The sequence below is a fragment of the Procambarus clarkii genome, chromosome 22 (assembly GCF_040958095.1).
Source record: "Procambarus clarkii isolate CNS0578487 chromosome 22, FALCON_Pclarkii_2.0, whole genome shotgun sequence".
Classification (NCBI taxonomy): domain Eukaryota; kingdom Metazoa; phylum Arthropoda; class Malacostraca; order Decapoda; family Cambaridae; genus Procambarus; species Procambarus clarkii.
In genome coordinates, this window is record NC_091171.1 from 10,634,748 (window position 1) to 10,659,357 (window position 24,610).

Consider the following 24,610-nt stretch of genomic DNA (forward strand, 5'->3'; position numbering starts at 1 on the left):
CTCTAGATATTGACATAATGGCATTGCAGGTCTGGAATCAGGATGATAAGCTGATAATTATAAATGCCTGCAGCCCACCAGCAAGCAACACATGGACAAAGGAAGAACTGGATGACAAACGAGAGGTCCTCAAACTGGTCATGAGAGATATTATTGTACAAGCAGATAAAGATAAATCACGACTGTTGATACCGGGGGTCTTCAACTTTAAAGTAATAGACTGGGAGGCCTATGAAGCAAGAACGGAGGACTTTTGGACATGCAGATTTGTGAACCTCATTCTGGAGACATTCTTGTATCAGCACATGAAGCAGGCCACAAGAATGAGGGAAGGAGATGTTTCATCAGTAATGGATCTAGTATTCACCAGGAAAGAAGAAGAGATATCGAATCTGCCCGATATCCTCTGCCCGAAACGCCTTGCGTAATAGTGGCTTTAGGCATTGTATGTACTAGCTCTATCTATAAAGCCAACAAACTTTGTAAAATCTCTATGTATGTACCTTACCTAAATAAAAATTATTATTATTATTATTATTATTATATTTGACATCCAGTACCTTCGTCCCTTGGGAAAGAGTGATCACGTCCTGTTAGACATTGATTATGCTTTAAGATATCATCTAGAAGAAAATGGGGACATTGAAACAGTTGATAAACTCGATTTAAGGAGAGGACACTATGGGGAACTTCGGAATTTTTTTGATGAGTGTAATTGGACAGAATTGTTGCTAGGCAGGGAAGTAATTGAAATGTATGCCAAATTTTTAAAAATATACGAGGAAGGCACACAAACATTCATACCAAAACAGAGATGCAGGGCCAGAAAACAGGATTGGTTCGACAGAAATTGTGAGAGGACCAGAGACCAAAAGACACAAAAATGGAATCAGTATAGGAAGAGGCCAAACCCCCAAACATACCAGCGATACAAAGATGCGAGAAACAACTATACGGCAGTAAGGAGAGAGGCAGAAAGAAATTTTGAAAAAGGGATAGCGGATAAATGTAAAACAGAACCGGGCCTATTCTACAAATTCATAAACAACAAATTGCAGGTAAAGGATAATATCCAGAGGTTGAAGATGGGAGACAGATTCACGGAAAATGAAAAGGAAATGTGTGAAACATTAAATGAAAAGTCCCAAAGTGTGTTTGTACAAAATGAAATCTTCAGAGAACCAGACACGATAAGAATTCCAGAGAACAACATAGAGCGAATAGGTGTCTAGAGATGAAGTGGAAAATATGCTAAAGGAGCTCGGTAAGAACAAAGCAGCTGGCCCAGATGGCGTTTCACCATGGGTTCTGAGAGAATGTGCATCTGAGCTCAGCATTCCACTTCTCCTGATCTTTCAGGCATCCCTGTGTACAGGAGTCGTAGCAGACGTGTGGAAACAGGCTAACATAGTTCCAATCTACAAAAGTGGCAGCAGGGAAGACCCCCTCAATTATAGACCTGTATCATTGACAAGTGTAATAGTGAAAGTATTGGAAAAACTAATCAAAACTAAATGGGTAGAACACCTGGAGAGAAATGATATAATATCAGACAGACAGTATGGTTTTCGATCTGGAAGATCCTGTGTATCAAATTTACTCAGTTTCTATGATCGAGCCACAGAGATATTACAGGAAAGAGATGGGTGGGTTGACTGCATCTATCTGGACCAAAAAAAGGCTTTCGGCAGAGTTCCACATAAGAGGTTGTTCTGGAAACTGGAAAATATTGGAGGGGTGACAGGTAAGCTTCTATCATGGATGAAAAATTTTCTGACTGATAGAAAAATGAGGGCAGTAATCAGAGGCAATGTATCGGAATGGAGAAATGTCACAAGTGGAGTACTACAGGGTTCAGTTCTTGCACCAGTGATGTTTATTGTCTACATAAATGATTTACCAGTTGGTATACAGAATTATATGAACACGTTTTCTGATGATGCTAAGATAATAGGAAAGATAAGAAATTTAGATGATTGTCATGCCCTTCAAGAAGACCTGGACAAAATAAGTATATGGAGCACCACTTGGCAAATGGAATTTAATGTTAATAAATGTCATGTTATGGAATGTGGAATAGGAGAACATAGACCCCACACAACCTATATATTATGTGAGAAATCTTTAAAGAATTCTGATAAAGAAAGAGATCTAGGGGTGGTTCTAGATAGAAAACTATCACCTGAGGACCACATAAAGAATATTGTGCAAGGAGCCTATGCTATGCTTTCTAACTTAAGAATTGCATTTAAATACATGGATGGCGATATACTAGAGAAATTGTTCATGACTTTTGTTAGGCCAAAGCTAGAATATGCAGCTGTTGTGTGGTGCCCATATCTTAAGAAGCACATCAACAAACTAGAAAAGGTGCAAAAACATGCTACTAAATGGCTCCCAGAACTGAAGGGCAAGAGCTACGAGGAGAGGTTAGAAGCATTAAACATGCCAAAACTAGAAGACAGAAGAAAAAGAGGTGATATGATCACTACGTACAAAATACTAAGAGGAATTGATAAAATCGACAGGGAAGATTTCCTGAGACCTGGCACTTCAAGAACATGACAAGAGGTCATAGATTTAAACTAGCTCAACACAGATGCCGAAGAAATATAAGAAAATTCACCTTCGCAAATAGTGGTAGACGGTTGGAACAAGTTAAGTGAGAAGGTGGTGGAGGCCAAGACCGTCAGTAGTTTCAAAGCGTTATATGACAGAGTGCTGGGAAGACGGGACACCACGAGCGTAGCTCTCATCCTGTAACTACACTTAGGTAATTACACACACACAGGTCAATCCTGGAGTATTAAAGGATAAGACCAAACTGGAAAAGGTTCAAAGGTTTGCCACCAGACTAGTACCCGAGTTGAGAGGTATGAGCTACGAGGAGAGGCTACGGGAATTAAGCCTCACTTCGCTGGAAGACAGAAGAGTTAGGGGGGACATGATCACCACATTCAAGATTCTCAAAGGAATTGATAGGGTAGATAAAGACAGGCTATTTATCACAAGGAGCACACGCACTAGGGGACACAGGTGGAAACTGAGTGCCCAAATGAGCCACAGAGATATTAGAAAGAACTTGTTTTTAGTGTCAGAGTTGTTGACAAATGGAATGCATTAGGAAGTGATGTGGAGGAGGCTGACTCCATACATAGTTTCAAGTGTAGATATGATAGAGCCCAATAGGCTCAGGAACCTGTACACCTGTTGATTGACGGTTGAGAGGCGGGACTAAAGAGCCAGAGCTCAACCCCCGCAAGCACAATTAGGTGGATACACACACGGGGGTCTGGTAGCTGAGTGGACAGCGCGCAGGACTCGTAATCCTGTGGCCCGGGTTCGATTCCAGGACTAGGCAGAAACAAATGGGCAAAGTTTCTTTCACTCTGATGTCCCTGTTACCTAGCAGTAAATAGGTACCTGGGAGTTAGACAGCTGTTACGAAGCTGCTTCCGGAGGGGGGGGGGCATTAGTAGTTAGTTAAAGTTGATTGACACTTGAGAGGTGGGCCGAAAGAGCAGAGCTCAACCCCTGCAAGCACAACTAGGTGAATACACACACACACACACACACACACACACACACACACACACACACACACACACACACACACACATGGTGTGTGTGTGTGTGTGACACCCCTGTGACACCCCTAGGGTCAACACTTGCAGCAGAGGAGCTCCAGCATATTTCAACAATCCTAAGTATTGTAGTACAGGTTGATGGTAGTGAGTGGTGTCCCAGAGAACATAAAGGTATAGTGCTCTTGAAAAATAGGTGAGATAACAGGAAAGTGGTAAGGGAAGTGAAAAATCGGATGAGAAAAAGTTGCCCTAGTGTTTACAGTGCAGAGAAGAACATTCAAGATGGCCACTGGCAAGGGGAAAAACAAAACAGAGCTTGATTTTGAGGGATTCAATGAAGAAAGCATTGATATTAGTAGTCTACATAACAAGTTGGTAAATTTAGATACTATAGTGAACTCTCATGTAGAAATAATTAGTAAATTGAAAGAAAGTAATGACCATTTGAATAGCAAAGTTTTATGGCTTTAGGGTTTAGTGAAAGACTTGCGCAAGGATAAGAATCAATTGGAAACAAATTGCAAAGCCATGGAAGAAGAAAATAAACTCTTAAAACTAGCTTTGGAAGAAGTTAAAGTAAATTTAAACATAAATGACTACAATAGGTTAGGCAAGGAAATTCAACAGGAGAAACAGCTTTTGTCAGCACAGATGGAGGAAGTTACACAGGGAATAGAACAGTGCAAGAAAGATATGCAACTCACTTATGCACAAGTGGCCAAGGAGAAGGAAAAAATAGAAGAAGCAGTAAAGGAAGTCAAACACTGCAGCAACCAAGATAAAACAAACATTAGGCTAGAAGTGAGGAAAGAATTGGCATCTAACCCGAAATTGGTGCAAAACACAGTTGATCGGAGTAAGTCCCTGATCATTTTTGGCTGCAAAGAAAAGTCAATAACATCTAGGTCAGAAAGAGCTGTAGAAGAAGCTAAAGTAGTAGATAAAATTGTTGGCCTCGTAGAAGGTCTTACAACCATAGAGAATGTGTGCGACTACAGGAGAATAGGCAGGTACGTAAAAGGGAAAGATCAACCTTTGAGGATCACCCTAAACGGTGCCAAACAGATGGAAGAAGTACTAAGGAATGCTAGAAAATTGCAAAGTGATGAGGATGGGAAAGGGTGGTCGTTAAGACGAGATCTTTCAAAAGTAGATAGAGAGAAGCTGAAACTGAACCACGCCGAGGCAAAACATTTAAATGAGAGCAGGAATGAAGAAGAAATCAATTCTTTTTTTCTACAAAGTGATAGGGGTAGGCAAACCAGTAAAGTGGTACATAAAGGCAAACCAACAAAATCAATAGAGAGGGGGAGGGAAGAATAAGGAGAGGGGGAACAAGTTCCTGGAGATTGCATACACGAACATAGATGGAGTGAGATCGAAGATACTGGAGTTAAGTGATGTAATACAGCTGCAGACACCAGACATTGTTGCACTCACGGAGACAAAACTTGAAGATGTAATTTTAAATGAGGTCATATTCCCAAGGGGCTACTCAATTTGGAGACGGGACAGAAAAATTAGGAAAGGCGGTGGCGTTGCTGTGCTGGTAAAAGAACACCTAAAGGTGAACGAAATAATGACTGCCAATCCACAAGAAGTTGACATAGTAGCACTAGAGATCTGCCATGAGGATGATAAACTAATGATAATAAATGCATATAGTCCACCGCCAAGCAGCACATGGTCAAAGGAGGAGCTAGATAGTAAACGTGAAGGTCTTATAACAATAATGAGAGAGATTATAGCGAGAGCGGATAATGATAGATCACGACTGTTGATAGTCGGTGACTTCAACTTGAAATCCATAGACTGGGAAGCATATGAAGCTAAAACAGAAGATTTTTGGACCTGTAAACTTGTAGACCTTATCCTGGAAACATTCTTGTATCAACATGTTAAACAAGCTACGAGTATGAGGGAAGGGGACGTTCCCTCCATGCTAGATTTGATACTTACCAGGAAGGAGGAAGAGATATTTGACATTCAGTACCTTCCTCCCTTGGGTAAAAGTGACCATGTCTTTTTGGGAATAAAGTATGCAATGCGTTATAAGCTGGAAGAAAATAAGGAGGTTGAAGCAGTTGAAAAACCAGACTTCAGGAGAGGACATTATGGTGACCTTAGAATTTTTTTTAGTGAGTATAATTGGACAGACTTGATGCTAGACAAGGAAGTGAATGAGATGTATGTCAAGTTTTGTGAAATATATGATAAAGGCACAAAAAAATGTATACCAAAACAGAGATGCAGAACGAGGAAACAGGATTGGTTCAATAGAAATTGCGAGAGGGCTAGAGACCAAAAGACACAAAAATGGAATCAATACAGGAAGAGGCCGAATCCCCAAACATACCAGCGATACAAAGATGCGAGAAACAACTACACGGCAGTGAGGAGAGAGGCAGAAAGAAATTTTGAAAAAGGGATTGCAGACAAATGTAAAACAGAACCAGGTCTATTCTATAAATTCATAAACAACAAATTGCAGGTAAAGGATAATATTCAGAGGTTGAAAATGGGAAATAGATTCACGGAAGATGAAAAGGAAATGTGTGAAACACTAAACGAAAAGTTCCAAAGTGTGTTTGTACAAAATGAAATCTTTAGGGAACCAGATACAATAAGAATTCCAGAGAACAACATAGAGCACATAGAGGTGTCTAGAGACGAAGTGGAAAAAATGCTCAAGGAGCTAAGTAAGAACAAAGCAGTTGGTCCAGATGGAGTTTCACCATGGGTTCTGAGAGAATGTGCACCTGAGCTCAGCATTCCACTTCAACTGATTTTTCAGGCATCCCTGTGTACAGGAGCTGTAGCTGATGTGTGGAAAAAGGCTAACATAGTTCCAATCTACAAAAGTGGAAACAGGGAAGACCCCCTTAATTAGAGACCTGTATCATTGACAAGTGTAATAGTCAAAATATTGGAAAAAATAATTAAAACTAAATGGGTAGAACACTTGGAGGAAAACGATATAATATCAGACAGACAGTATGGTTTTCGATCTGGAAGATCCTGTGTAACGAACTTGCTCAGTTTTTTATGATCGAGCCACAGAGATTTTACAGGAAAGAGATGGTTGGGTTGACTGCATCTATCTGGACCTAAAAAAGGCTTTCGACAGAGTTCCCCATAAGAGGTTGTTCTGGAAACTGGAACATATTGGAGGAGTGACAGGTAAGCTACTAACATGGATGAAAAATTTCCTAACTGACAGAAAAATGAGGGCCATAATCAGAGGGAATGTCACGAGTGGAGTACCTCAGGGTTCAGTTCTTGCACCGGTAATGTTCATTGTCTACATAAACGATCTACCAGTGGGAATACACAATTACATGAACATGTTTGCTGATGATGCTAAGATAATAGGGAAGATAAGAAACTTAGATGATTGTCATGCCCTTCAAGAAGACCTGGACAAAATAAGTATATGGAGCAACACTTGGCAAATGGAATTTAATGTGAATAAATGCCATGCTATGGAATGTGGAATTGGAGAACATAGACCCCACACAACCTATAAATTATGTGAGAAATCTTTAAAGAATTCTGATAAAGAAAAGGATCTAGGGGTTGTTTTAGATAGAAAAATGTCACCTGAGGACCACATTAAGAACATTGTGCGAGGAGCCTATGCTACACTTTCTAGCCTTAGAATTGCTTTTAAATACATGGATGGAGAAATACTAAAGAAATTGTTCACGACTTTTATTAGACGAAAGCTGGAATATGCAGCGGTTGTGTGGTGCCCATATCTTAAGAAGCACATCAACAAACTGGAAAAGGTGCAACGACATGCCACTAAGTGGCTCCCAGAACTGAAGGACAAGAGCTGCGATGAGAGATTAGAGGCATTAAATATGCAAAAACTAGAAGATAAAAGAAAAAGAGGCGATATGATCACTTCGTTCAAAATAGTAACAGGAATAGATAAAATTGATAGGGAAAAATTCCTGAGACTCGGAACTTCAAGAACAGGAGGTCACAGATTTAAACTAACGAAACAAAGCTGCCGGAGAAATATACGAAAATTCACTTTTGTAAACAGGTGGTAGACGGTTGGAACAAGTTAAGTGAGAAGGTGGTTGAGGCCAAAACCGTCAGTAATTTCAAAGCATTATATGACAGAGTGCTGGGGAGACGGGACACCAAGAGCGTAGCTCTCATCCTGTAACTACACTTAGGTAATTACATATATATATATATATATATATATATATATATATATATATATATATATATATATTTATTTATTTATTTATTTATTTATTTTATTTATTTTATTTGTTTATTTATTTATGGCTCTCCTACTCTGAGAGGATAAGATAGCTGATTGAGAAACTTGTGTGCAATTAAGCACTTAACCACTGAAGGTGATTAAGATGCTTTTACACGCTCAATTACATGGTCACTCTAGGGTACAAGTCCAATATATCATCAAGTGTTCCAGTATTCATATTGTAGTTACAGAGTTCAGCATACCTTAGCCCAGGAGGGCTTAAGTCAGTATGGGACATTCTACAATATAATGTTCAAGAGAGTGCATGTTTTCTCTTTCACAAAGTTGACACATTGTGTACTCGACATTTGGGTTTTGAGAAAGCTGCCAGATACGTCTATATCCCAGACGTATTCTGGCCAATATAATATCATATTGCCGGGTTCTTGTTCTATTAGTCCCATATGCGAATGTCTCCTCACGATATCTATCTTAATATTTAATGCTACAACTTTCCGGTCTTTGTGAATTTGTTAGGTGGGTGAGATTTTCATTAGATATTTGTTTGAGTATTCTCTTTGTCACTGCTAATGAAACAACCATATCAATTTCTACCACTGGTTTTCTACAGGCTGTTTTAGCAAGCATATTAATAGTGTCATGCCTTGAGATGCCCACATGTGATGGTATCCATAGGAGTTTAATTTCAAATCTGTTTTCTTTAGCAGCTAAAACATTCATTCGAATATCACTGACTATTTTCTGGGTGTCACTACTATGTGCGTTCAACACCGCGCGGTGTCTGGGTCGTCCGTGTGCTGTGTTGATATACTGGCCTATCGCTCCCGCCTCACAATTGCCTATCACCAGCCAAAGCAGAAAAATAACAAATTGTTTCGGCATTGCGCAAAGCACCTTAAGGCGCTCTGAGGGTTGTGTGATTTTTTGTTAATTAGGCCATATTTTAAGTTTTTTTTAATGTTTTCATTGCTCTCTGTGATTTGAGATGAAAATGATTGAGTTTGGAAACATTTTGACTTTAACATTAGCTGAACATTTATAAAACAGAAATATGTCCTTAACAACTGCACCATGAAATTTTTGCCAAAAACAGGTGCGCAATGCAGGGGTTAAGATGAATTGAAGGTTGCAAAAATGTACATATTATAGTAATTAAATATAGGTTTTATACTTAAATATTGAATATGATTATCTAGAAATACAAAAAAAAAAGAGCTGGAGTCGTTGATTGGCGTTCTTTTATCTAGCTTTTTTCCTTGCTATAACTATTTGGCGCTTTCTTATGTCAATTGCTTAATAACAAAAGTAAAATTAAGAAGCATATCTTTAAGAAAATGTCTAATTAGTGTTGCCTGTCCAGCCGACGATCCAGGTGACGGAGCCGCGAGTGTCAGCTAGCGATAGTGTGCCACTGGAGCTGCTCAGCCTCGACCTCCAGCACACGACACTCGAGTACTCCTCGGTCCCAGTGCGGAGCTCCTCCAGCACTTCACTGGCGTCAGGATTCAGCACCACATCTTTGCCCTTACTGGAGGTGGGCAAGCCTCGCCTGGCGTCCACGGAGGTGAAGCTGCCGCCCCTGCTGGTGCCTCCAGTGGTGCCGCCCTCCAGCCTGGCGGAGGCCGTGCGGCTGGTGCGCTCCTCCAACATGTTCCTCTACCTCACCCTCAAGCACCCTCCCTCACACCTCCACTATAACCCCTACAGCTTCAAGTAAGTCAACTAACAAAATCAGTTTGAAACCCAAAGAATTATTATTTTGATTATTTTCCTATATAACTTGTAACGGTTTGTTTTAAGCACTATGTGAAGGCCAGGAAGGGTAAAGGAACTGAAAAGTAATGACAAACGAATTTATATTAAATTTTGTGCAACGGGGAAAAGGCTGCATCTTCGTTGGGTATGTCGGAAGGTCGCTCGATGATACCTACGATATTTGGTGTGGGGATGGAGTAAGAGGTATTAACAGTGAATATGGCTAATATTGAGCTCCTCATATACAACGTCTACAATCCCCCTAGACGTAAACTAGAAGCAGAGGCAGTGCTTGCCTTGGCCACGCAGGAAAATGTAATTATTACCCGGAATTTTAGTGCTCATCATCAGGAGTTAGATGCGACTGGGTTGAAGTTCTGCAAGGAATACCGGAGATTGCACTTCTAAACACTTGGGAACCTACTCATTCAAGGAGGCATTCTTGATCCACTTGATCTCGTTGCGCTCAAACATCAGGCGAAGTGGGAGGTAGACCCGGTGATCACCAGTGACCACTATGCTACCATCACAACACTGGACATAGAAGGATCTCCTTCACCACCTGCACACCCAAGGTGGAGTTAAAAAAAAGGGCAACTAAAATATATACCAAGAGGAACATGAAATAGGGTCGATAATACATGCCACCTGAGGATTTGAATATACATGAGCCCAATCTCCAGGAAGCCATTACGTCAGCTGCAAACAAAGCTTTTCCAGTTATAATCCTAGGAAACGCAAAACGAAAGAATTATTAGTTCTACAGTGAAGAAGTTAAAGAACAAAACCACAGTCAACATTTTCAGAAAACATCTAAAGAGAAACTCAACACCAGAAGGAAGAACTCTGCTAAGAGCGGTGATCTCTGAAGCAAGACGAGTTACTAGAGAGGTGGAGGTGGCAAGATGGTTTGAGTGGTGTCACTCTAAACAAACACAGTAGTCTTGGCAAGATATGGGGACAGACTATAAACAGGTCAGGTAGACCACCAGACAGGCATGTATTTATATATATATATATATATATGTCGTACCTAGTAGCCAGAACTCACTTCTCAGCCTACTATTCAAGGCCCGATTTGCCTAATAAGCCAAGTTTTCCTGAATTAATATATTTACTATAATTTTTTTCTTATGAAATGATAAAGCTACCCTTTTCACTATGTATGAGGTCAATTTTTTTTATTGGAGTTAAAATTAACGTAGATATATGACCGAACCTATCCAACCCTACCTAACCTAACCTAACCTATATATATAGGTAAGGTTAGGTTAGGTAGCCAAAAAAAGCTAGGTTAGGTTAGGTAGGTTAGGTCGACGAAAAAACATTAATTCATGAAAACTTGGCTTATTAGGCAAATCGGGCCTTGCATAGTAGGCTGAGAAGTGAGTTCTGGCTACTAGGTACGACATATATATATATATATATATATATATATATATATATATATATATATATATATATATATATATATATATATATATATATATATATATATATATATATATATATATATATATATATATATATATATATATACTCACACCCCAGAAGTGACTCGAACCCATACTGCCAGGAGCAACGCAACTGGTATGTACAGGGACGCCTTAATCCGCTTGACCATCACGACCGGACATAAGGAAGTGATAGCCGAAGCTATTTGAACCACTTCCCCGCCGGCACTCGGATGGTAATCTTGGGCATAGCATTTTATCAAATCACCTCATTCTTTGGGGCACACGTGAGGAACACAAATGCAAACAAGCCTGAATGGTCCCCAGGACTATATACAACTGAAAACTCACACCCCAGAAGTGACTCGAACCCATACTGCTAGGAGCAACGCAACTGGTATGTACAGGGACGCCTTAATCCGCTTGACCAAGTGGAAGTGGTTCAAATAGCTTCGGCTATCACTTCCTTATGTCCGGTCGTGATGGTCAAGCGGATTAAGGCGTCCCTGTACATACCAGTTGCGTTGCTCCTGGCAGTATGGGTTCCAGTCACTTCTGGGGTGTGAGTTTTCAGTTGTATATAGTCCTGGGGACCATTCAGGCTTGTTTGCATATATATATATATATATATATATATATATATATATATATATATATATATATATATATATATATATATATATATATATATATATATATATATATTTATATATATATATATATTTATATATATATATATATATTTATATATATATATATATATATATATTTATATATATATATATATTTATATATATATATATATTTATATATATATATATATTTATATATATATATATATTTATATATATATATATATTTATATATATATATATTTATATATATATATATATTTATATATATATATATATTTATATTTATATATATATATATTTATATATATATATTTATATATATATATATATATATATATATATATATATATATATATATTTATATATATTTATATTTTTATACTAGTACGCGCAGCGTTTCGGGCATGTATTCAACCAATGCAGAAGGTCGAAAGGCTTTGTTCATTTTGCAAAAAGAAGAGCTTCATATCAACTTCCTGCAGTGGTTTGAAGGCAGCAGCAACAATTAAAACAGGAGAGATTGACAGCCGTTCATGAGGGCATAGCTACAAACGACGAATGTGGCTTTCCATTTACCAAACGGAAGAAATTAGAGCTAATAAAAAGGCAGTAAGACATCAGATGCTGATAAATAACATGTACAGTGATGGTACATGCAGGTCCCGCTAGAGTACAAGGGATATTGGATGTCATCAGTGCATCTTGCCAGCTGGGTAAACTACCGACGTCTTAGAAGAAATGAGATCATTTCGATTCCTAAGCCTTAAGGACCTAGGACGGGATTCAACAAACATTTACACATCTACTTATGAGCCTCTGAATCTTTCCTCAATCTTTGGCAACTTCGTTTACATTTATTGAACAGTTTGAGCTTCGAAGCACCAGGAAGCTGTTTATAATATTTGAATGGGACATTTCAATGCTAGTAAACTGTATAATATATGTAAATAAAGCCGCCAAATGTAAGGTGTACAGATTTGTAAGTAGATGCGTAAATACTTGACGAGTCCGGGACCTGGCCATTAGACCCGTTTCATCAGTATTATGCATTAATAAAACTGCAGAGTTGGTATTAAATAGGCCACTGTGGAAGACTGGAGACGTGCAGAAGCACGCATTTGGCTTCACTAAAGTAGGAGGTACTGCCAACTGCATAACAACATTACTAGGAACAGTTAACTCGGGTCTGGTTATCTTCCTTGATCTAGAAAACGCATTCGAACTTGCAAGCCCGAAAGCAATTTTACATGTCCGTCAAGTAAGGTGTAAGGTGTGGGGGGGGGGGGGTAAACTCCAATCCTGGATTCAAGATTACCTTAGTCACAGGGATGCCAGAGTAAAGCTGCAAGGCCAAGTGTCAGACTACCACTTGCATAAGAATGGGACTCCACGAGGAGGAGTCCTCAACCCTAGTCATTTTAACATCCTTTTGGAAAACCTCGTTTCCATGACATTTGCGGAAGGGGTTAAATTGCTAAGCCATGCTGATACAGCATTAGGCGGCACAGGTCCTTCACTTCTAAATAAAGCACAAGGGGCGTTGAATAAAGTAACATCTGAATGCAACATTTTTGGGCTAAAAATATCTGCACACAAATCTAAGGTAATAAGACTGACAACACTGCAGACAGGCATCTACACATTCAAGACATTAACCTTCAGTGGGTTACACAATATCTTGGAGTGTGGATAGACTAAAATGACATTCAATAAGCAAATTCAATATCTGAAGGAGAAAACTAAATCACAACTCAATGATGAGAATATAATGAGAACAATCACAGGGACCCGTCTAGGAGCGGGGAACACTATTAATTCCAAACGAATTAAGAATGAATCTAAACTTAAGAATGTCTTGCATACTTACCGCTCGTTCCCCAGTTGATTATGCAGCGCTTGCCTTACTCACTTTTTCTCCTGGCCAGTGGGCAGAGGTTGAGGGTATTCAAAACAATACAATGTGAGTCATAATAGGCTCCCGTATGGATTAAAATACTAAGCTTAAGACTGGAAACCAAACTAAAATCGGGTGAAATAAGGATAAAAAGCCTTGCGTTAGGCATGCTGACCAAGATGTCGAGTAGATCAAGAAACAGTTATATAATAACTGAAGCACTAATTCGGGTCGGAAGAGCTTCCAACAGCAACAGGTGGACGCATTGTGAAATAAAGACTATCAGTACTTTAGAGATGACAAATACAGTTACTGAGAGGGGTGTCGACGATATTGATGCAGACTTTATGAAAGTAGACTTTATGGTTCCTCAAGGAAAAAGGAATCACTTACTCCCATCTGCTACCTAACATTGCACAGATGAATATAGAAGCAAACTTAGTATCTGACAGCGTCATGCACCTCACGCACGGCCTTTAGAGGCCCCAAGCATTTTAAAAGATTTTGGTGCCACTATATATAATTCAAAATATAGATAAGTTAAAAATAAAATATTTGTTTTGAAAATTAGAGAAAACTTAGAGTAAGATGGCAAATAATGTTTATTTCTGTATAGTTGCACTTCATATTTGAAGAGTTTTCTCCTGCTTGTTCTAAGAGCCAAGTCTTTGATCAGATCCACAAGACTAATGTTACATGTGCTGCTGTGCTTGGTAGAGGCCTCCAGCCCGCCGTGTTGCCTGGCTGGTCTCCTGCGGGTTTAATATACTTCATCTGGAGTATAATGAACGCTGCTGAACAATTTGTAACCATTAATGTTAAAAATATACCAAACAAATGTCTACATTGTAAAGGTACTCTTAACATTGCCTTCTACAATTATTTTATTAAGTTCAGTGTAACAATCTTATTTTTACATTTATGTTGGACTGAACTTATGGCGCACACATGAGTGAAACTGGTGAAGCTCAGCTTTACCAATTTCAAGCTGAGAACTTGGTGCTCAAGTTCTCTGGGTAAGCACAATCAGCTTTTGACAACACTGAGAGTACCTTCCAGTTTCTGTAGATGACGAGGTGACATTGTGGCACATCACTGAGAAAATATAATCTCTGGTATTTCTTTGTATCTCCTCCTCCTCACCTCGGTTTCAAGTTTGTCAACAAGTGTGTAAAAGAAGGTGGTAGGAAATGTATCTCTGGCAGTCACATCTCCTCCTGGCGATATACGTTATAACGCTATATAAAGCATTATACGACAAAGAGTACTGTGAAGACGGGGCACCCAAGAACATCACCGTTGTTCTTGTTTGGACGTGGCCAAGACGACAACAATCACTGATATTACAATGTCGGCTAGTTACAGAGCATGTTCTGTTTCAAGAGCGATATATTGACAGTAAATCATTATACATTAATGGTAGGTCTTATCGCTAATTCATAGTTGTTTGAACAATGGAGATATTAGTCACAGGGGGGAGCTGCTAAGTTTATTATTAGTCTTCACAATATACTACTCGTCTCTTAATCTCATAAGTCGTTTATCTACCGGAAACGAAGTATGGATACAGTGCAAGGATTTCAGGTATTTTATCCTTAGTAATAAGAGGGTTTGCCATTTCATACAACGTGAGTTTAGATTTATCTCTAAATGGCTCAATTTTACTACAGTGCAAGATATAATGCTCAAGTGTGTGTCCCTGTCTTTGTCCACACACTTCACACTTTACTTCATCTAGAGCCCTATACAAGCCCAATTGCCAGAGATACTTGTAGCCAAGTTTTATTCGAGCTGTGACAACGTCTGTTAGTCTACTGACTTCGTTACTTGCCCCATACACATGTTTTACTTGACACATTTCATTGTGATAAAAAATGGACCTGATAGTTCCTGTTAAGGTAGGAAATCCTAGAGTTGGAGACTCAAACTGGTCCTCATCTTTACAAATGGAATTATTACACATTGATAAGGCTTTGGAATGTGCTATTGCTGAACACATATCATACATGCAGATTCGAGAATTGTCAGTGAAACATTGCAGCCAAAACACTTGTGCAACATCATCCATCTGACAACAAATATTATTGCATTAATGCAACCAATCAAACGCTAAGATCTCGAATACTTATAAGCCGGGTGCCAAGTCATGAAGGCATAGAAGGGAATGATATTGCGGGTGAAGCTGCAAAACTTGCAAGAAAATAGAAAGAACAATGCAGAAGATGTACAGTGACCACAACACAGCAGCGGCAACATCAGGATCTGCAGGTTGGTACAAGAGTTCAACCAAGTATGAACCACTTATTTTGATTAAACGACAGAAATCAGAAATGCACTTACATTTGGCTTGGATACCCATGTGCATGAGAAATAAGCTTACAGGTTCCAGAAGGAGAGAGAGGAAATGTCAGCATTGTGGAGGAAATCCCCGACACACCACTGCAACATTATCTAACACAGCACAGTTACAAACCAAGTAAGATTTCAATCAAGATTCAACAGAGCCGAAGTAGTTGTTCAATACATTGGGCATAATCTTACTGAACCGACCATACGAGTTATAAATACTCTGCCTAACAAAGACCGAGACGAGTAACAGTTAATGGGCTGGGTAGAGGCATAGGGTTTGTGCTTTAATATCCTAGAAACAAGATCATCACTGTACCGATTCCCATTTTCATGAGGTGGGGGGGTCTCACCAACATGGAAGAAATAGACCAAATAGACAAATATAAATAAATATATCAAACTGATTCCGCCTTGCCCTATTCCAACTCCTCCCTCCCCATTCCTTCCACATACATATTCGCTCCTCATGTGTATCCAGCATCCCTACTGGCACTGATCATGTTGTGTGCCTCACCTCCGTCAGTGTTGAGAGCAGTCGGCCCCGCGGGAGGAGCCAGTACGCTATCCTGAGCAGCGCCGGGGTGACGCAGGTCTGGCCCAGCGAGGTCACCTTCACCACCATGGACGACTTCCAGCGGGAGTTCGCCGCCTACAAGCACCTCAAGAAGGCAAGTGAGTCGACTCTGGGCAAGCCTGCAACCTGCAGGCTTGCTCAGAGTCGGTATTGTGGGGGGGGGGGGGGGGGGGGTACCCGGCGTTGTCCGGGTCTCTCCTATTCGTCCGTCCATCCATATATTTCGCCATCTATCAGTCCATGTATTTATCTGTCCATCTATTTATTCAACTATCCAATGAACTATCCATTTATTTATCCATGTATATATATTCGTCTATCATCTACATTTTCATCTATCTGTCCATTTCTCTGTTCGTCTATCTATCCAACTTTCCATTTATCTATATATCCATCTATAGCTATCTGTCTACCCATCCATCCATCCATCCATCTGTATCTATCTATCTATCCATCATCCATACATCTATTTGTCCATATATCTATATTTCCATCCATCAATCAGTCAATCCATCCACAAGCTCATTTGCCTATCCGTTTATCCATCTGCCCATTTAATGTATCAATCAATCCCTCCACCAATATCTATCCATCCGTCCATCTATATCTACTCATCTGTCTACACCTCAATCCCTGCATTGATCCATCCATCCATCTATTGCCTGTCTGTTTCATTGTCTCTTATGACAAATATAATAGAGTAATGTGTGGGTGGTGGTGAGTGAGGAGCTTAGTGGTGTGAAGTACCAAGTAACTCTTACTGGGATAAGAGTTACTTGGTATTTCGTAGCTTGAGAAACCTATGACCTGTGGAAGAGTCGGGTGTTTTATGCCAGTACGGGCAAATTATTGCCACCAGGAAATGTATTAAGATCGGTGAATAATGGTGCATATTATTATTAGAAACAATTGTTTTGAATTTTTTTTTTTTACAATATTGAGGAGTGTAGACGGCGGGCAGTGCCCAAAATGGTGGTGTGGGGGGGGGGAGTGACCCTCCTGGCACGCTTTTTCCTTGTGAATTCTGTCGGGCGTGAGCAGCCTGTTGTTTATCCTGTACCCCAGACTATTTCTCTGCCAATTTGGGTGAGGCTTCCACCCTACACGGGGGCCGTGTAGGGAGGCCAGCTAGATGAAAATATGGATGAACCACGTGGTCTCCAACTTTCAACAGATATTCTCTTAAAGTATAGATATTGCTGGCCACAATATCGTGGTTAACGACATTTCATATATTTTGGACCATCGGAGTCTCGGACCACATTCCATAAAAGTAAAGCCTGCAGCTCTACCTACTGAGCCACCAGCACCCATAATAGAGAAGGATCCAAGAGCCACCTATCTGCTGTCCAACTGGAACTTTAGGCCTTCCCTGCCAGGTGCCACTTTGACATGAGGTTGTTAGGTAATCTACGTTCCAGTCATGTAAATTTTTAATCAGTACATCGTGGATAATAACATTTCATTCACTTTAGACTATTGGAGCCTCGAACCGCAAACTACAAAAGCAGGTTCCGCAGCTCTACCTACTGAGCACCTGCAATAGAGGATTCCAGATACACCACTTTGTTGTCCATCTGGAAACAAACTCGTAGATGGAAGAGTTTGGAAAAGGAATGGGAGGGGGCTTTCAGACTATCTACACAAAGGGCACCACCATAGGACTGTGCCTTAATGCTAGAAGCAGTGTTGTTGACGCCTTTGTCACCCGTGCTCTCTCATTGCTCCAGCTGGAAGCAGGTTGATGGGGAAGTGGCTAGAGAACGGCAGGTCTAGTCAACAACAGATCCTCTAAAGGCCGAAGATATAATTGAAAGGAAGTTAACCTACGATATTACCTCTGAAGTGGCTACAACTACAGTATCTGCCGTCCAAACTATTTTGTGGGAACAACCAAAAGATACTTTTGTGACCAGGTCGTGGCTCTTGACACCTTGTGTCAGGACACCCCAGGGAAGGTCGTGGCTCTTGACACCTTGTGTCAGGACACCCCAGGGAAGGTCGTGGCTCTTGACACCTTGTGTCAGGACACCCCAGGGAAGGTCGTGGCTCTTGACACCTTGTGTCAGGACACCCCAGGGAAGGTCGTGGCTCTTGACACCTTGTCAGGACACCCCAGGGAAGGTCGTGGCTCTTGACACCTTGTGTCAGGACACCCCAGGGAAGGTCGTGGCTCTTGACACCTTGTGCCAGGACACCCCAGGGAAGGTCGTAGCTCTTGACACCCTGTGCCAGGACACCCCAGGGAAGGTCGTGGCTCTTGACACCCTGTGCCAGGACACCCCAGGGAAGGTCGTGGCTCTTGACACCCTGTGCCAGGACACCCCAGGGAAGGTCGTGGCTCTTGACACCCTGTGCCAGGTCACCCCCGGGAAGGTCGTGGCTCTTGACACCCTGTGCCAGGACACCCCAGGGAAGGTCGTGGCTCTTGACACCCTGTGCCAGGTCACCCCAGGGAAGGTCGTGGCTCTTGACACCCTGTGCCAGGTCACCCCAGGGAAGGTCGTGGCTCTTGACACCCTGTGCCAGGTCACCCCAGGGAAGGTCGTGGCTCTTGACACCCTGTGCCAGGTCACCCCAGGGAAGGTCGTGGCTCTTGACACCCTGTGCCAGGTCACAAGTCTTTGGGATCTTTCTTTATTGTGGGTGTTGGTGGCTCAGGAGGTAGAGCTGCGGACTGTGCTTTTGTAGTATGCGGTTCGAGGGTCTGATGGGTTAAAGGGAAGGACATAATGTCATACCTGATGACTTGAACTCCACTTCTTGGCTTAGAAGGCAAGGCCCGATTTGCTTAACAGGCAGAGCTATTTCAATTGTTTAAATTTTCTTTCCAAATTGGTTCAATCCTAACAATATTAATACAGTTTATTAAGAACGTGAATCACTGACTTTAGTTATGTTAGGCCAGGTCAGGCCAGGTCACATTTCTATGGTACTTTGTTCAAAATCTGTTATATAGTGTATAATTCAATGTAAAATATGTACAAACGTTACAGACCATCACAACAAAGCGTTAAGTATTAGTGACAATCATGTTTCATTATCTTGCTATGATGGTTATCTTGAGATCTTCAGGTTATCTTGAGATGATTTCGGGGCTTAGCGTCCCCGCGGCCCGGTTCTCGACCAGGCCTCCTTTTTGTTACCCCCCCCCCCCCCCCCCTCCCACAGGAAGCAGCCCGTAGCAGCTGTCTAACTCCCAAGTACTGCTAGGTAACAGGGGCATTAGGGTGAAAGAAACTTTCAGCCCATTTGTCTCCGCCTTCACCTGTGATCGAACCTGGAACCTCAGGACTACGAATCCGAAGCGCTGTCCACTGAGCTGTCAGGCGCGCTACACAAGTATTAACCAGCCACCAGGTACTTGTAACTGGGCTGACAACCCGGTGGTGCTGGGTCCCACTCCTTGCACCAGTTGCCTCCGTAGAGGGTTGCATCCTGGATGTAGCCAATCCTTGGCTAGGGCGCCTTGATACGCCACACCTGTTTACAATGGGAATAATACACAGAGTTTAGCGCATTTAATAGCAGATAAACATACAATATTTGATCATTTGTTCCTCCTCCTTCATAGGAGGGTATTGACAGCAACGTGGATCTCTTATTAATAATGTGACTGAACTACGTGTGTGCACATTGATCTAACAACTACAATTATTCCAAGTGTTAATTAAATAAAGTATGCGTATCCCGTTGTTCAGTAGAATGATGCAGGAAAGTCAGATGTTAGAGAAAATGGAAGCTGTTTAGGCTTATCGAGGCCCCACATCTCACAGATATAAAACAGCCAATTTTAGTGGGTTCCCAGCCATACTGGGGTTACCTCGCGGGAACCTGTGGACACCCGCACCAAGGAGCCCATTTGTGCTTGCACCGCGTCCTTGAAAGGGATTCTTTTATTCAGATTTCAACTCGGTCATCCATTCTGCAGTCGACGACCGTAGGCAGGTCGTTGAGCTGGCATTAGAGGTAATAAACTGAGTGATCTTAAAAGTGACTTCACCCTTGGCCTGTCTTGTACCAGGCGATGGGAAATGACTTTAGCTAGGTTCTTTACTTCTCACGCCCACTTAACTCATAGCAACTTATTGGAACATCGTTCTGCTTCTTTTCCTTCGAAGTACATTGTCCCACTTACATTGCTGCCTCTCCTTGTAATTCATTTCTTGGTTTCCTGGTGTCCCTGAGGGGGTTATTTGTCCTTCAGTAAACACCTTGGTGAATCTTAATACTAGTTAAACACACATCACGTGTACAGAAACGTGGCCAAATGTCCCGCTCTGCCCGAGATTCGAACTGTTTCTTAACTGCAACACTTACCACACTTCCTCATCCGAACAGATCCGGTTCTTTCGGAACTTCCGACTAAGCAAGACGTGGCAGGTGTGGCGAAGGAGTGTGAGGTGCCGGAAGGTGAGGGAGGCGAAGACCAGAGTTTCAGCTTACCTCCTCACCCTCCAGCCGCCCTTCCACGCCACACTAGTCAACGTCGCCGCCCTCTGCCACCGGCTCTCTCACATGGGCCTCCTCCAGGTGAGTTCCCTGGCCTGCTGCCTTAAGGTACATGGTGTGTGTGTGTGTGTGTATATATAATTACCTAAGTGTAGTTACAGGATGAGAGCTACGCTCGTGGTGTCCCGTCTTCCCAGCACTCTTTGTCATATAACGCTTTGAAACTACTGACGGTCTTGGCCTCCACCACCTTCTCACTTAACTTGTTCCAACCGTCTACCACTCTATTTGCGAAGGTGAATTTTCTTATATTTCTTCGGCATCTATGTTTAGCTAGTTTAAATCTATGACCTCTTGTTCTTGAAGTGCCAGGTCTCAGGAAATCTTCCCTGTCGATTTTATCAATTCCTGTTACTATTTTGTACGTAGTGATCATATCACCTTTTTCTTCTGTCTTCTAGTTTTGGCATATTTAATGCTTCTAACCTCTCCTCGTAGCTCTTGCCCTTCAGTTCTGGGAGCCACTTAGTAGCATGTCTCTGCACCTTTTCCAGTTTGTTGATGTGCTTCTTAAGATATGGGCACCACACAACAGCTGCATATTCTATGCTTTGGCCTAACAAAAGTCATGAACAATTTCTTTAGTATATCGCCATGCATGTATTTAAATGCAATTCTGAAGTTAGAAAGCATAGCATAGGCTCCTTGCACAATATTCTTTGTGGTCCTCAGGTGATAGTTTTCTATCTAGAACCACCCCTAGATCTCTTTCTTTATCAGAATTCTTTAAAGATTTCTCACATAATTTATAGGTTGTGTGGGGTCTATGTTCTCCTATTCCACATTCCATAACATGACATTTATTAACATTAAATTCCATTTGCCAAGTGGTACTCCATATATTTATTTTGTCCAGGTCTTCTTGAAGGGCATGACAATCATCTAAATTTCTTATCCTTCCTATTATCTTAGCATCATCAGCAAACATGTTCATATAATTCTGTATACCAACTGGTAGATCATTTATGTAGACAATAAACATCACTGGTGCAAGAACTGAACCCTGTGGTACTCCACTTGTGACATTTCTCCATTCCAATACATTGCCTCTGATTACTGCCCTCTTTTTTTATCAGTCAGAAAATTTTTCATCCATGATAGAAGCTTACCTGTCACCCCTCCAATATTTTTCAGTTTCCAGAACAACCTCTTATGTGGAACTCTGTCGAAAGCCTTTTTTAGGTCCAGATAGATGCAGTCAACCCAACCATCTCTCTCCTGTAATATCTCTGTGGCTCGATCATAGAAACTGAGTAAATTCGATACACAGGATCTTCCAGATCGAAAACCATACTGTGTCTGATATTATATCATTTCTCTCCAGGTGTTCTACCCATTTAGTTTTGATTAGTTTTTCCAATACTTTCACTATTACACTTGTCAATGATACAGGTCTATAATTGAGGGGGTCTTCCCTGCTGCCACTTTTGTAGATTGGAACTATGTTAGCTTGTTTCCACACGTCTGCTACGATTCCTGTACACAGGGATGCCTGAAAGATCAGGTGAAGTGGAATGCTGAGCTCAGATGCACATTCTCTCAGAACCCATGGTGAAACGCCATCTGGGCCAGCTGCTTTGTTCTTACTGAGCTCCTTTAGCATATTTTCCACTTCATCTCTAGACACCTCTATCCGCTCTATGTTGTTCTCTGGAATTCTTATCGTGTCTGGTTCTCTGAAGATTTCATTTTGTACAAACATACTTTGGAACTTTTCATTTAATGTTTCACACATTTCCTTTTCATTTTCTGTGAATCTGTTTCCCATTTTCAACCTCTGGATATTATCCTTTACCTGCAATTTGTTGTTTATGAATTTGTAGAATAGGCCCGGTTCTGTTTTACATTTATCCGCTATTCCTTTTTCAAAATTTCTTTCTGCCTCTCTCCTTACTGCCGTATAGTTGTTTCTCGCATCTTGTATCGCTGGTATGTTTGGGGGTTTGGCCTCTTCCTATACTGATTCCATTTTTGTGTCTTTTGGTCTCTGGCCCTCTCACAATTTCTGTCGAACCAATCCTGTTTTCTGGCCCTGCCTCTCTGTTTTGGTATGAATGTTTGTGTGCCTTCCTCGTATATTTTTAAAAAATTGGCATACATTTCGTTTACTTCCCTGCCTAGCAACAATTCTGTCCAATTACACTCATTAAAAAAATTTCGAAGTTCCCTATAGTGACCTCTCCTTAAATCGAGTTTATCAACTGTTTCAATGTCCCCATTTTCTTCTAGATGATATCTTAAAGCATAATCAATGTCTAACAGGACGTGATCACTCTTTCCCAAGGGACGAAGGTACTGGATGTCAAATATCTCTTCTTCTTTCCTGGTGAATACTAGATCCAGTACTGACGGTACATCTCCTTCCCTCATTCTTGAGGCCTGCTTTATGTGTTGATACAAGAATGTCTCCAGAATGAGGTTCACAAATCTGCATGTCCAAAAGTCCTCCGTTCTTGCTTCATAGGCCTCCCAGTCTATTGCTATAAAGTTGAAGTCCCCCGGTATCAACAGTCGTGATATATCTTTATCTGCTTGTACAATAATATCTCTCATGACCAGTTTGAGGACCTCTCGTTTGTCATCCAGTTCTTCCTTTGTCCATGTGTTGCTTGCTGGTGGGCTGTAGGCATTTACAATGATCAGCTTATCATCCTGATTCCAGACCTGCAATGCCATTATGTCAATATCTCGAGGGTTTTCAAATATTAACTCTCTTACCTTCAGGTGTTTTTTCACCAGCACAACCACTCCTCCTCCCTTCCTAGTTTTCCTGTCACGTCTCCAAACTGAATAGCCTCTTGGGAATATGACTTCATTTATTATATTTCCTTCAAGTTTCGTTTCTGATAATGCAACAATATCTGGGACCCTAAGCTGGATTATATCTTGCAACTCCAAAGTTTTTGACCTCACTCCATCTATGTTGGTATATACAATTTTCAGGAACATGTTCCCTTTTACTTTGCTCTTTACTCCCCCTTCCACTACTGATCTTGTTGCTTTGTTTTTATGTACCATTTCAAAAGCTTTCCAGTCCCTGTCACTTTGTAAAAAAAAGAATTTCTGTCTTCTTCATTTCTCTCTCCATTTAGACGTTTTGCCTCAATTAGGTTCATTTTCAGCTTTTCTCTGTCTTCCTTGGAGAGGTCTTGTCTTATTGACCAAAGTTTGCCAACCTCATCACTCTGCAATTTTTTGGCATTTCTTAGCACTTCCATCATGTTTTTCACTCCATGTGTGTGTGTGTGTGCGTGTGTGTGCGCGCGTGTGCGTGCGTTCGCGTGTGTGTGCGTGCGTTCGCGTGTGTGTGCGTGCGCGCGTGTGTGTGTGCGTGCGCGCGCGTGTGTGCGTGCGCGCGCGTGTGTGCGCGTGCGTGTGTGTGCGCGTGTGCGTGTGTGCGCGTGTGTGCGCGTGTGTGTGCGTGTGTGTGCGTGTGTGTGTGTGCGTGTGTGTGCGTGTGTGTGTGTGTGTAAGTAATTACCTAAGTGAGACGGAACAGCGCACAACCACTTGGACGAAGAGGAGGGGAATCGAATTGCGGCCCTGGAAGAACTGAGGTTCGTCGCTTCGCCCACCAACGAATCTTGGCACAAAAAATAAAGGTTCG

The 24,610-nt window shown here is 41.3% G+C and overlaps 2 protein-coding genes across 3 annotated transcripts in view; both read left to right on the forward strand.

Annotated features, from left to right (window-relative positions):
- The window catches only part of LOC123756998 (uncharacterized), a 31,370-nt gene extending 13,284 nt beyond the window's left edge, over positions 1–18,086 (forward strand). Inside the window, exons 3-5 of the mRNA XM_069329030.1 lie at positions 9,191–9,543; positions 16,441–16,585; positions 17,967–18,086. Coding sequence (XP_069185131.1) covers positions 9,191–9,543; positions 16,441–16,585; positions 17,967–18,086 — 618 coding nt within the window. The remainder of the gene's footprint in view (positions 1–9,190; positions 9,544–16,440; positions 16,586–17,966) is intronic.
- Positions 18,087–20,836: 2,750 nt separating this feature from the next.
- The window catches only part of LOC123757021 (dynein axonemal heavy chain 6-like), a 253,215-nt gene continuing 249,441 nt past the window's right edge, over positions 20,837–24,610 (forward strand). For both annotated transcript variants that reach the window (XM_069329440.1, XM_069329439.1), the window contains exon 1: positions 20,837–21,024. In XM_069329440.1, coding sequence (XP_069185541.1) covers positions 21,010–21,024 — 15 coding nt within the window. In that variant the 5' untranslated portion in view covers positions 20,837–21,009. The remainder of the gene's footprint in view (positions 21,025–24,610) is intronic.